General features: G+C 41.5%; 1 protein-coding gene and 1 long non-coding RNA gene across 9 annotated transcripts in view; both read right to left on the reverse strand.

Moving 5' to 3' along the window:
- LOC147151289 (uncharacterized) overlaps window positions 1-1,339 on the reverse strand; it is a 30,021-nt gene extending 28,682 nt beyond the window's left edge. For all 3 annotated transcript variants that reach the window (XR_015082064.1, XR_015082063.1, XR_015082065.1), the window contains exons 1-2: window positions 1,151-1,339; window positions 895-1,071 (exon numbers count right to left, since the gene is read on the reverse strand). This is a non-coding gene — a long non-coding RNA (uncharacterized LOC147151289). The remainder of the gene's footprint in view (window positions 1-894; window positions 1,072-1,150) is intronic.
- Window positions 1,340-4,498: 3,159 nt separating this feature from the next.
- The window catches only part of glra1 (glycine receptor, alpha 1), a 51,193-nt gene continuing 40,959 nt past the window's right edge, over window positions 4,499-14,732 (reverse strand). For all 6 annotated transcript variants that reach the window (XM_086021142.1, XM_086021177.1, XM_086021157.1 and 3 more), the window contains 3 exons: window positions 11,543-11,757; window positions 8,255-8,401; window positions 4,499-5,543 (listed from right to left, as the gene is read on the reverse strand). In XM_086021142.1, the coding sequence (XP_085877268.1) occupies window positions 5,229-5,543; window positions 8,255-8,401; window positions 11,543-11,757 (677 nt within the window). In that variant the 3' untranslated portion in view covers window positions 4,499-5,228. The remainder of the gene's footprint in view (window positions 5,544-8,254; window positions 8,402-11,542; window positions 11,758-14,732) is intronic.

Consider the following 14,732-nt stretch of genomic DNA (forward strand, 5'->3'; position numbering starts at 1 on the left):
ATCAATCTTTGAGGGATCTTGTTAATCCTAAAATTGTCAGAATCTTCGGAATTTCAGATTTCTGTCCTCCATGAAAGCAGGCAGATCTTTGTTTTTTCTACCCCCAAATTAGACATTTGTAAACATCTGCTTTTACTGTGGAAAACTATGGTCAACACTTTTGCCAATTTTCATGAGATGTTAGAGACCAATTCCATTAAACTGAATCATATACTCAAATTTGAAATCATGTCCTGGTTTGTTATAAAAGTATGGAAATTGAAAACAATTTGCATTAAAAAACCCGATTCATTAATTGATTAAAAAATAATCAATTATTAAAATCATTGTCATTGCATACCTAATTATGCATTAAGTGACATCATACTCAACTATTACGTACAAACAAAGTTTCAATAAGCATGCAAGCGTATTGCAGTCATCAGAAAATCAAATATCATCTAATATACGTGATTTGAATTTTGCATTCAAATGTGAGAAGTTTGACTTCCTCATTGGGCCAAACAAAACGAAGCAATTCCTTTGAGTTCAGGTAACTGGCGGAGCCCAATTTAGGAATTTGTGTCTTCTTTTGAAATCTTCATTTCATTCATTTTTTTTGTTGTTGTTTTTTTACAAAAAATAAAAGACACTCTGCCAGTCAGAGACGAAAGAATTGTTTCCTTTTTTTGGTCACAATCTCCTCCTAATGTTTTAACATGAATCTTATTACGTAATAGTGTCACGGTTATCTTATCACGTTAAAACATGCCATTTTTCCACATTAAACGTGACTTTACATATACCAATTTCAATGAGCACAACCAAATAATCCAACTTGATTTGCATTTCACTTTCCAACGGCCATAGAAATGCTACCATCCACATTAAAAATTGTTGTTGTTTTTCCCCTACCAGTTGCGTCTTGCGATTCATCAGGAGTTGCAGTCCAAGCGTTTTTTTCCCCCGAAGGAGCACCATCCAAACATTTCAAGTTTCATGTCTTGCTTTCCCGGTGGGCGCGCCACTCTGCCAACTCTTTTGGGAGTGATCGCCCCCCGCGGGTCTGGAGTGCATCTTGTCCATGATTTGCTATTCCACACATCAATCACGTCTCATCATTAATCGACATGCACCCTTACGACTATCAATGTAACGGGATTGTAAATACCTTACTATGGAAATTGTTACACGAAATGCCGTGGCGTGCGTGTGACGCCTGCAGACAACTCTGGAGAAAGTGAAATACTGCCCTCTACTGTCAACGTGGTCTTAGTGGCAACAAGCTGTTTTCCTTTATTTTTCGGTTGTACCGCTTCAGTTTTTGGCGTTGCAATTTGAAAGGCTCTCAACACCAAAGGGTGTTTACTGAAGGGGTTTCGCTCTTGTTAAAGTGAGTTGACCTCAGTTCAAGGTTGAAAGAAGTTAAACAGAACATTGCAGTTTTTCACTTCTTACACTGGATTTTGTTTTACAGCCACTTTAAAAAAGAAGTCAACCCCAATATGTTTTTCAAGAATATGCTCTATGCAGGCTCGCTAGTTGAAACAAGGCAATATGATTAATATAAAATATGAGTCAAGCGGCAAAATCCACCTGTTTTAAGCCATCTCAGGGGGTGGCCATTTTGTCACTTCTGTCGACTGAAAATGACATCACAACTGCTCACAACGACCAATCACGGCTCACCTGTTTTCTGAAGCGGAGCTATGATTGGTTTTGACAAATGATATTGTTCCCTAATTATGACATATCACACTGTATACCATCACGTAACATGCATACCGTCACCACATATAAGCACATATTAATGACTGAGTGTCACCACATCTTATCAAATATTACCAGCGTGCATCCGCACGTATCACCAGGAGATGAATGTCAATCAAGAAATCAGACATCACAGCATCAAGTTTTATTTGCAGTTTTTAATCTTTTTTTTTTTTTTTGAACATGACAGGTTTTCGAGCGAGCGGTCGCCGACATTGTTCAAAATGATGTTGATAAAAGGTCGTTAATAGAATAATTAGGACATATTTCAATAAATAGAATATATATATATATATACAGATACAGCAGAAACGCTACATTCTTTTTTTTTTCTTCAAATTGCTTCACAGTTTTTTTGTTGTTGTGTGCAAGCAAAAAAGCAAAACATCCGCCAATCTCATCTTCATTTTCATGCAAAATATTCTTGGTCAGATTTTGGAAAATCAAACATTTGCGCCACTTTTTTTTTTTTTAAACTCCCCCCCATTCTGCTCGGACGGAACACGCAGGCGCCAGCTGGCAAAAGCAAAAGGGCCGCACGAAAACGTGCCACCGCAGAAGCTGGAAAAGCTCGAAAAGCCAAAGAAAGGAAAAGAGTAGAGTAAGGCCATTCCAACGTGTGCAAAAAGAATCAGCAAGAATCCAGAATCAATCGTCTCAGCCGTCCGTCAAATGCAACAAATCAAACATGCTACTTGAAAAGACCCCACCGCCAGAAAAGAAGAAAAAAAAATAGAAGCCCCACCCCCTCCCGGTATATTAATTCAGAACTCCTCATAACTGTGATGTGAGAAAGTCACATAACCTCACACCAGCACTCCTTTGGAAGCACAAAAACATTTGGGGGTCAGAGGTCAGGGTGAGCAAAACAAACACGACCCTCCCAGCATTTACACCAGCAAGCCCCTAAAATATTCTTTTTTGTCAAATGGGCGGACTAAAAGGTATTCCTTCTGTTTTTTTAATTCACTCATATAATTTATTTTGAATAAAACAAAACTCATCTAATTAAAAAATTAGATGGATATATTGTAAATAACATAACATTAACAAATACAAAATAAATCATTTTACATAAATACCCCCCAAAACACATGCATATTTTATTAGATCGGTTATTTTTTTATTGTATATATTATTTCCAACAAAAAATAGAAATGATCATTTATGAATAAAATAAATAAAATATAGAAATGATAAAATATAATGAAATACATATTGAAAACAAGCATCTAAATAAAATATCAAAATAAATGTTTTAGTCATCTCATTAATTTGTCAAATGATTTGTAAATAAACTTTAAAAAATATACAAAAGAAATCATTTTACATAAATACAGAACAGTATCACATGTTATTAAATAAGTGGTTGATATATTATTTGACGTATTATTTCGAACAAAAAAACATGAACCAAAAAGTTTACCCACCCTTGTTAATATGTCCTCGTTTTGTGTTTGTTGTCCTGCCAACTAGCTAGTTTGCCAGCGAGCTAGATAGCAGCGGCGGCTATGGCACAAACTGTCATAACAAAAACTTAATTTCAACATCTTCAAAAATGACAGCCAGGTGGCACTAATGTGCCGTGAGTATGGAAACAAGCAGCAGGAATTTTGAAGCTGACCCCCCTCCAAAAAATGGCGTCATTTTCATTTTGCAAACAAGCATAAAAGTTTGCTTCGTAGGAAAATGTTGAGTAGCACTAGAGGGCGGTATTGTGCGTCATAAAAGGAACATCTAAACATTTGTTAACGCCCCGCGTGCCGTTCACTGCTATGCGATCCTATAAATGTTATGCGCAAAAATAAAGGAATGGTTTGCACATTACAATTATCAGCTGCTGTTGAAGCTAAGCTAGCTGTTAGCCAACTAGCAATGGCTTCTGTCCCAGATTTATTTGAATACTTTTAAGACGTTTTTCATTGTTTTTCCCACAAATCGAATGTAAATAAGGAATTTGCCCATGCTACCTGACATTAACTTCAGTAGGAGGTTATCCAAGAAAAGTTTGAATGGAAGTAGAATGGAAGAACACCCGCTAGCTAGCTAGCCTTATTCAGTGTGAGCGCCTTCTCCAAATCATGAACACAGAAAAAGCAGAGAATGACTTGCATGTTGAAAATAGCGGCTGCTAATGAGGCTAGCACAGAAGCTCATTGAAACGCTAGCTCTTTGTTAGCCAATTATCATTAGCATTTGCCTTGCCAGTTTCAAACGTCTGACTCTTTTCATTCCTTCCAGGAAAATCTAACACAAAACATTGTAAAATATTCAAGTTGACAACATTTTTGCACAGCCTGCTGCTGCCCCCTGCTGGTCTGGAGTCTGATAGATATACAACATTTGCTAGAAAAGAAAAATGTGACAACTTTTCCATTTTGTCGCCGAGTTCTGTTGTAGAAAGTCTCGTTTGTCCAAATGAAATGATTCCAGTTCTCGCTTGGTGTCACATCATGGATAATTGGTGGATGATTGGCGGGCGATGGCGACATCATTTGCATACGGAGCGCTTTGCATAGAGAAGCCGAGTGAGGATCAAGTTCAGGAAGCACGAATCACACCATTCCGTTTGGCACATTGCCCCCCCCCCCGCAAAAAAAACCCTTATATTAGAAAAATAAAAATAGTAATAAAATGAAATGAGAATAATCATTTTATACATACACAAATAAATAAAAAAACAACAATAATCATTTTCCTTATATAAATTAAAGGGTAAAAAAAAAATAAAATAAATAAAATTACAAAATAGAAATAGTGAATCTTTATAACAAGCTGATAAAAAGAAATTACAAAAAAATAATCATAAAAAAATACAATAATAAAATAGAAGGAATCAAACGTTAAAAAACAAAAAATAAAGTTTGAATCAATCATAAACCAATAACGTTGTTTAAAAAAATAGTTAATTCATTAACAATGAATAAGCACAGACCCCTGTCCGTGTGTGTATGTACTTTTTGTGTGTCGTTGCTGCTAGGGGAGTCATGTGAAAGGATTAGCGTGCTAGCATTAGCATCAAAGCAAAAAGTTCATAAATATTCTGGTAGCGTCCCATCAGGGAGAGGAGCTTGAGTTTGTGATACTTATAGGGCAGCACCACCACTCCACACAACCTGACTCCGCCGACACGACCCAGTGGGTGTGGCTTCTTCTGCTCAATGGATTTTTTTTTCTTTTAAAGTTCTCTTATCATGCAGCCATTCACTTCCTGTCTGGAGGAAGAGCAGAAGAAAATGGAGGATGAAGAGGAGGAGTCGATTGTGTACGTCTTTGTTGTGTACCATGTTAAAAAGGAGAAGATGAAGAAAGACGAGGAACAAAGATGAAAAAGAGCAGGAAGAGAAGTGGAAGATGGAGACAAGCAAGGGGTGGAGAAAGAAGAGGATGATGAAGAGCAAGGAGGAAGAGAAGATGAGGGAGACAAAGAGAAGTGGAGGAAGGCGGCGGGCGAGCGCGGTGCTTTGCGTTGCTTGCGTTTATTGTTTGTGTATGTCTTCGCTGCGAATGATCTTGTAGATGATCCAGTAGAAGATGTTGAAGATGAGGAAGACGAGGGGGAAGGCCACGCGCGACACCGTGTCGATGCGTTTGGCGCGGCTGATGAAAAGTTTCTTCATTTCCTCGATGCTCTTTTCGGGCGCCGCCCCTACCGCGTGCCCCGCCCCTCCTGCCGGCGCGTTGTTGTTGTTGCCCTTGATGGCCGCCATGCCGTCCTTCTGCAGGCACGCCGGGCCCACGCCGTATCCCGAACCCGGGAAGCTGAAGCGACCGTCGCCGCCGCCGTCGTCCTCCTGCAACCATACGACACACGCTCTTTAACCGCACACACACGCGCGCGCGTGCATGTACTCCGCCCGTCGGGTGGTGGAGGGCGTTTGTGGGTGCCAATGATCCGAGGAGCTGAGTTGTCTGCGTTGAGGGTCTCCGGTTTGGTGACCTCAGTATCATGTCTCTGCTTTTTGCATATGATGTGCTTCCTCCTGGATGATCGAGCTTCTCACCCTATCGCTAAGGGAGAGCTTGGATGCTCGCCGGAGGAAACTCATTTCGGCCGCTTGTATCCGGGATTTCAGTAATACCCTGCGCTACCCTCACCTTAAGACCAAAGGTGAGGGTATTAATGTAGATCATTGGGTAAATCGAGAGCTTCACCTTTCCTTCTTCAACCACCACAGGACTGATACAGAGTCCCCATCTGGCATGTTTTTGTGGTATAAAAAAAAATGAGACCAAGATAAATCTTTTCAAAACTCTTTCCAACATTGTGACCTGTAACCTGTACAACTCGAGAAAAAAAAAAAACCAGAAATTCTTTTAGAAACAGCAAGTAAAAACAAACAACAGAGATAATGTGGTTGCGCAAGTATACACACCCTCTTGGAATAGGCGATGTGGGTGTGGTCAGAATGAAGCAATCAGATCCAAACTGAAAACACACGCCCGCCGTCATTTCAAGCGCCTCTCATGAACCACGAAGTTCAGCTGTTCTAGTCTGCTTTTTTTCTCCAAGGTTTCATTCTAATACTGACTGCTTTTTGGAACTGTTCATATTCCTTGGCCTTTTGTTATTCGAACTGAAAAGTGTAAGCTAGCTGTCATCAGACCAAAGCAAGCTCCAACTTTTTGGCCATAATCAGTCGATCCAATAAAACCATCTCGTAAATCAATGCTTGTTCCCTCCCTTTACCCCCCCCCCTCCATTTAAACCACAACAGACAAACATGTACAAGTACACACGCTCACCCTGTTTGTGTGTGTGTGTGTGTGTATGCACATCAGGTAACACGCTCCATTTTTAGCCTTCGTGTCCCAATTCTGTCCTTGACTTCAGGCAACACCATGTATTACACTTTTGCTATCACACACACGCTCGCGCACGCACGCACATACGCGCCTGACGACCTCCGCGCACCCTTGAGCTAAACTATGACAGATGTTGGCCGTTCTTGCTGCCAGGATCAATGGGAGACAAAAGACTGCAGACACGATGAGGAGGAAGGGGAGGAAGAGGATGCGGAGGAAGAAAAGTAGTAGGAGGAGCCTTGATAGCATCCAAAGCAACTTCCTGGGAACAGTCACAGGAAGTGGAATAAACGGAGAGGACAGCAAGTGGATGGAAAGCAAGAGTGAATCACAGGAAGTGGAATAAATAGAGAACAAGAGGAAGTGGAGGAGAACAGGAAGTAGATGAAAAAAAAAGTAGAATCAAGAACAAGTCAATGTGGAATAAACCGGAAGTTGATTAAAAAGCGAGAGACAGTTACGGGAAGTGGAAGTATGTATGTTGGGCTCTGACTCGCCCTCTTTTTCTTTCTCTCCTGGAAGTTAAGCATAATCCTCGCGACCAATCAAAGAGCTGGCCTGCTTTCCAGCGCGCTCGTCAATCAAGCGTGCCATCGAGCCGTGCATTGGCGAGCGGAGTCCCTCAGGGCTTTGTGCTCGGCCCCGCCGAGGTTCTCCAGCGCCGGCGGGCAGATCGATGGTGATGCCGGCTAACGAGTCGCAGCCGCTGCCACGCTAATGGCTCCGCCCCTTAATTGGAGCTGACAAGTTTGCATCGTCTCCTTATCGATCGGCGCCCAATCCTCTTTGCTTTGAAATGCTAATCACCGCAGAGCACGACAAAATGACAATACGATCACATTTGAGGCCTTCCAGCTGGACTAAACTTTTTTTTTTTGTTAATTTTGTCCTCTGAAGTCAATTGAAAGCATTTTTGTGTGAAGAAAGCAGACATTTTTTTGGTTTGACATCTACCACAATATTTGTCAAATTTTAAAAATTCCAGGCAGCCAAAAACAAATGTTTTTTTTCTGAAATTTCAATTCAAAGCATTTGTGTTTGATTCCTGTTACATAACAAAGTGGGTCGGATTTGGGGAGGGCCAACAAAAATAGACTTTTTGTCAACGTCTTCTGAAACATAATCCAAAGCGTTTAATAGCACAAAGCAAACGTTTTTGAAAGTCGGGATGACATCACAGCATGAGCTGTTAGCGCCTGACTCAACAAAATGACTTCACGTTTACAAAATTTCAGCAAGACAAAAACGTCCTTTTGAATACATTTACTTTCCAAAAGTTAATTTGACATATGTTGTTCTTTTGTACATAGCCTTCACTATATACCTTTCATTATGTATTGCGCTTCAAAAAAACTCTTCTATATTCTGTGTTCAAGCAGAGGAGGACCACTGAACTAATATCATTGCTCAGTTTTAGCGTTTTGTTTTTACTGTGCATTTGTGGCAATATGCACATGGTATGAACATCTGCAAACTTGACATTTTAGACCTTTCAGGTCGACAAATCAGACTTTTTGTCAGTTTGTCTTCTGAAACTAAATTCAAAGCATTTGGGTCAATGTTTTTTGTTGGTTCCCTGTTAGATGACACCATTTGGCCGATTTTTTTTTTTTTTTTTACTTTCAAGTTGTCTTCTGAAACCCAATTTAGGGTGTTTGTGAGCACAAAGTCAACATTTGTAGCAAAAGGAGGAAATGACCTTCATGTGCCGTCGCCGCCGGCGGAAGCGAAGGAGTTCTTTGTGCTGGCGAGCGATGAAGTTGACGGCGGCATACTCCAGCAGCGCCGAGAAGACGAAGAGCAGACACACGGCCATCCAGATGTCGATGGCCTTCACGTACGACACCTGCCGGGAAAGACGGATGACGGCGGCCAAGGAAAGCGTGAAGTGGGAACATTTCAAACTTGCCAACTTCAGAGCCCCTTTTGTGATTTAGTCACACACTTGACGCTGACTGTTTCAATGTTTGTCAGCTTTGTTCTCATGTGAGCGCCCCCCTCGGGCCACAACGCTTTATGTACACACACATATACACGTCACAAATAAAGATTCACAAGCATTGTCAGACCACTTTTTTCACTGGAAACAGACCTAAATTGGCTGATTTCCTGTTTCTTTTTGGATATGTCTTCTTGATAGACATGTCTACTAATTGTCATGGTTCTAAACGAACTCAACTTCAAGGAATGAATTTTCAAAGAATCTCGCAAAAATCTAGATGAGTACTCCTCTGAAGGACCCCCTTGAAAAGGGCCAAAATGTCTCCTTCAAATTAAAATGGCAGACATACTGTGTATTTTTGCTCATCGCCTCTTGAGACTTTTTTGTGCATCTACTTATGATAAACATACCCACCAAATTTGTGTTATCCACCAAAATGTTAAGTTAAACTAGTTTCAGGGGCAAATTATTTTTGGGACAAAATCTCAGTGAAAATTTTGAAGTTTTTAAATGACCTCTAAAATGGTTGCTTCAAACCAAAATGGCAGATAAGCTGTCTGTTTCAGGGCATGACTTATTGAGACTTTTTTGTGGGTGTACTCATGAAAGACATGTCAAGCAAATTTCATGTGGCTAAGTCAAACCGGCTTTGGGGGCTGAATCTTCAAAACATTTGACACAATCTCAAAGGAGAGTCCTTCTTTCAAAGGGTCAAAATGCCCGGTTCAAAGAATAATGGCAGAGCACCTATGTATTTTGGGCATAAGTTCTTTAGACTGTTTTTGTGGGTCCAACAATGACAGATATGTTTACCAAATTTCATGTAGCCAGGTGAGACTGGGTTCGGGGGGTGAATTGTTTAAATTTGCATGAATAGCCAAAAATGAGCATAAAATGGCTGCTGACTTCCTGCATCTTTGTGCGTAATTAATTCTCAAGAATTTTTTTTGGTGGGTCCATTCATGATAGAGATGCCTATGTTGCTACAGAAAACTGGGGGCAGAATTTTCGAAAGAAATTCCAGCTGCAAAGATTGACCTCCTTTGCTTCAAACCAAAATTTTAGACATTTTGTCTTTTTTCAGGAACAGCCTCTTTGGATGTTTTTGTATTATGGGTCTTCTCATAATAGATATTTCTACCAAAGTTCATGTTATGTGAAACTGGCCTGGAGGGGGAAATTTAACGGACAAAATGCTGGGAAATGAGCCCTCAGATAGTTTCTTCAAACCAAAATGGCAGACTTTGTGTCTACTGATGTCTGCCAATTTTCACTGGGGGCTGAATTTTCTCAGCATTCTAGTGACTGGTACTGAGCCCATTTTGGAGCTCTTGAGTATAAAAAAAAGTCCCTAAAATGTTGATTTATTAATGTTCATAATTCACAATAAAGGAAAAAGCCCTGACACATTTATATTGTCTGCTGAGTAGTGCAGAAAAGCGTTCATGTACACAGGAAGCTAACTGTGCTAACTGCGCTAACCATGTTCTGCTCTTCGAATGTGCACTTCCTTCCTTTGCTAATCTCACCTTCATCATGACGTGCACCAACTGGATGTGCAGCAATGTGTGTGTGTGTGTGTGTGTAGGTGTGTGTGTGTGTGTGTGTGTGTGAGCTACACTCAGGTGTGTGTGTGTGTGTGTGTGTGTGCGTGTGCACGTAAGCTCAGCTGTGCTGTGTGATCATTATTGTGACAGCTGAACTGCAGCGGAATCACGGTTCACTTGTTCAATTTTTAGAGCGCATGAAGCACCTAATGTCCACAAACCATGTGTGTGTGTGTGTGTGTGTGTGTGTGTGTGTGTGTGTGTGTGTGTGTGTGTGTGAGAGTCTGTTAGTGAGTGTGTGTTGGGGATTACAGCTTCCCTGGACATAATTATACAATCCTATACTGGGTCACGCAAGCGATGACTGTTTTTCTTTCTTTAATCTGAAAATCCCTCACAAGAAAACATTTTGTTGCTTTTTTATTTTTTTTAAACTTTTTTTAAAATGCTTTTTTGTTCATCTTCTTTACTTGCATGTGAGCATGGGTGTGTTTGGATTCATTGACTGAAATCATTTTGATATTGTGGACCTATAAGGGAGTCGGGAATGAGTGAATGATTCAGAATTGTTCAGCACTCCGTACTCACTATCATGAGGATGAATGTTGACTGTATGCTCCACAAAAAAATCCATTAAAAAATGCAGATCTTCCCCAACTAAAAATTGCAGTGTGTATTTTAATGAGGAAAAAATAGCACTCCATAATGTTTTCTTTTTTTGGTCACACTGCATCAATTGAATGCTGCCCCTTCTGCTATGCCTGCCTTGGCCACCTGGGTGCAGTATAAAACACATAGAGAGACAGTTGTTCTTCAGAGAGGATAAAGAATATATGGCTGTGGGTAGTTATATTGTCTACATGTATGCTGCACCATTTGTGTTCAATCCTTTGCTAAACTCACTCAGTACCCAAAAGGTATTTTTACATTTGTCCAAATCCAAACGTTCTCTGGTGTTTTGTGTAATGTAGTGCTCGTTTGAGAGTAAACTTCAGCTGGGAGTGGCAATCAACAGCTTGAAGCCTCTTTCTTGGAACGCTTGTTCACTGTCTGCCAAACTGCTTCTCGCTGTGAAGTGAGTTGAGTCACTGCCACCACTGGCAGCCCGCTGCGGCAAGCCAGTGGGATCATTAAGGAACCCCACCCCGGAAAATACCACAGGACACGCTCAATTCTAGAACCACGAGGCTCAAAAAACAGCTTCTCGCACCAACCTGTCAAATGCATCTGCCCCGGTCCAAGTGCAATATAATGGACGCTATTCTGTGTGATATATGTCGACATTCTCTCAAATGTGAAAAACGGTATATTCTGTAAACAAGAGTGTATTTTTGATAACTGTACTTGTCCTTTTTTTAACTCAATTCTGCAAATTGTGAGGTGCCTAACTGATTTGACAGCGGAAATGGAAGTTCCATCTCATTCTTTCAACAGCGATGTAAAACGGCCAACTCCGTACGCATGTAGGTCGCCATGTCGTGTTTTATTTGCGGCTGACCTTGGGCAAGGAGGCTCTGGATCCTGAACTCTGCGTGGTCATGGTGAGCACGGTGGTGATGCCCAGGCCCACCCGGGCGGGGGCGGCGTCCATGTTGATCCAGAAGGACACCCAGGACAGGATGACGATGAGCAGGGACGGGATGTACATCTGGATCAGGTAGTAACCCATCTGACGCTCCAAGTGGAAGCGGGCCTCGATGCACGTGAACTTGCCTAAAACGACAACAACGCGGCAACATCAGCAAAAAAAGAACACAATGGGGAAGGACATCCACAGCTCAGGTGTGTCAATGATCAACCCATCTTTGGTTCATTTCAGTTTAATATCAAAACTCATCTTACGATGCAAATTAATGGACATCGAGGACGGATGATGTGATTTTCGAAAACTGAAAAATCTTGAGATTTATTACAACGAACACACATGCCAAAGTACTGAAAATTGGTACCGGTATCGAATCCCAGGTATCGGTTCAAATGATGAACCGTAGACATGCCTATATATATCTATATATATATATATATATATATCTATATATACATATATAGATATATATATATATATATATATAACTCATTTCCAAATACAGATACTTCCATCCAAATGTTTACTTCAGTTTACATTGTGATATGCAATGTTACAGTGAGGGGATTCAGTGTTTAGTGCAAACTGAATTTTCAGCCATATTAAAGCGCTTTATAAAGTTGAGTTGAGTTGAGTCTGTGCCGGCTGCAGCGAAATGAGATGAGACTCAAGCTGACGGTGGAGGAAGCAGATGAAGAGTGGAGAAGACCAAAGGTTCAAAAAGGCAGTGAGGAGACGAAGGAGTGAGGAGGCATCTGTGCCGGCTGGAGCGTGAGGAGGAGTTGAGGAGTAAGAAGTTGACGGTGTAGAAAGCAGTCTGCCATCTTAGTCATCTTCGGCAACATCAAAATGCAGGAAGCAAACCGCAGCGACAGGAAGTCAAATGGCCGCTGACGGAAAAAACCCGGTCGACGCCACACTGGGAAAACGCTCATGCCGTACAAACACAACAATTTTTCATTGCGGCTGCCCGTCAATTCTCTCTATCGGTGAATGAAATGTCCACGAAAAATCCCAGTTTTATAGACTACACAGAGATGCGTGAGAGTTTTATGCCAGACACTTGAAAAGAATAGAATAAAAGAATAAAAAAAAAAGAATGGAGTAAAGAAAAGAATAAATCACGTTTTCGATTAATAAGAAATAATACAAGAGTATATTTTACAGTCTTACAGGACAGTAGCAAGGAGTTCTGTTCTTTCCTATGAAGCATAGGAAGCCTCTGTTCATCTCTCCTTGACCCCTACCAACAAAGGTTAAAGTGGAACTCGAGGCAAATTTTTATTTGCAATAATCTGTTATATTCGATAAATCAAGAATCAAACGGATGAATTCAACCATTTTCGTCGATTTCAGGGTGCTGCCATTTTGTCCTGTACCGCCCTCTTGCTGTTGACTGAAACCGACGTCAAAATGCCTTCGGGCTCGCATTGCGAACATCACAGCTCACCTCTATGGTCGCGCGATGATGAAAATTTTTTTTTTTTTTTTTCACCCGAGTTCCCCTTGTAGAAAAGGTGACCCAAAGGTTAAAGGTTGGACTTTCCAAAGACGTCCCGTCGTCACTCCACATTCCAACAGTGCTACAAAATGGCCAGCTCACAATTGGCAACCCAGCCACACCACCAATCGCTACGTCAACAAACGCTAACATCGCGCCGAGTGAGATGGCCGAGCGGCCATTTCATCAGCGCCATCGATATCGGCAACAAACCTTCATATGCTTCAAATATCAACCAGGGAGGAAGAGGAAGAGGAGGAAGAGGGAGCTGTTTCCTGATTTATGCGGGCGATACACTTGAGAGCTTTTAAGCTGCGTCCATATTTTCCATCCCAGGACAAGATTGAAATGATTCATCCGCGTGTGTGTGCGAGAGCTTTAATCAATACAGTCTAGTGGACCGGGACACACGAGCGCGCACACACACCATCACACACACACACACATCTGTATAGTATAGTATCTAATATACGGGCAAGAATGAGGTGTGGCACCTAATAAGCTTCGAAAACCAACCATTCAAAAACCAACCAATACAAACTAGTTTTCATGACATTTGCAGATTATTTTTTACTAAAATATTTTCCATCATTGTTCTTTATTTGTGCATTCTTATGTACTTCAAGCCTTCCTTCCTTCTTTTCTGACCTCTTTCCTGCCTTCCTTTCCCCGTTTCCTTCCTTGCTTCCCTCAGATGGAAGGTAGATTGTTACCGAGTAGTGATTGTGCTGACTGTAAACTGTTATCCAGTTCAGGTAGTTCGGACTGTGTTGAAGGTACGGTAGATTGCTGTCCGGTAGTGACTGTGTTGAAGGCAGACTGTTGTCCAGCAGTGGAAGTGTGACTGTGGTTAAAGTATATTGTTGTCCAACAAAGTGAATCAGTGAGTCAAAGTGGTGTTGTTGTTGTCCTTTCGGCTTTTCCCCTCAGTGGTCGTAAGTAGTGATATTGGGAAGATCTTGGAAAGAAGTTATAACAATATCGTCAAGATATTGCAAGGAACTTGTGGCCCAAGGTGTGAAAGGCGCATTGCGAGGTCCATCGAGCGATCCCTATCATTCTCATTGTCGTTGTTGTGGTTATTATTGTTCCTGCGGCGGCTGCGGCGGTGTGCAGGGCAGGCGAGTTGTGCAATGCAGCAGGCGGCGAGTTAATTAGTATTTCAAGAGGCTTTTTGTCGCCCACTCTTTGTGTTGCCGGGCGGAATCTCTTCTCTCGCAGTCACACTGCAGCTAATAAATCCCAGCCCCGTACACCAAAAAAAAAAAAACGACACACCTTCACTATGGCTTTATCTCCTATTGGGAGCCAGCCAGCAAAACACACACACATACACACACACACACACACACACACACACACACACACACACACTCGCATATTGAGAGAGATAGAGGGAGATAAGAAGTGAAGGAAATGGAGAATCCCGTTCTCCCTGACACAAACATGAGCAGCAAGCCCCTCGGCGTCGAGTGCATGACAATCAAGGAGGAGCGAAGAGGAACACGGAAGAACAAAAGAGGAGGATGACCACATGTGGCAGTAGGGACTGTGTTGAGTGTAGATTGTTGTCCAGTAGAGGTAGTAGTGACTGTATACAAG

This window comes from Filicampus tigris, chromosome 2 (genome assembly GCF_054856515.1).
Source record: "Filicampus tigris isolate MCC_2025a chromosome 2, RoL_Ftig_1.0, whole genome shotgun sequence".
In the NCBI taxonomy this organism is placed as follows: Eukaryota; Metazoa; Chordata; class Actinopteri; order Syngnathiformes; family Syngnathidae; genus Filicampus; species Filicampus tigris.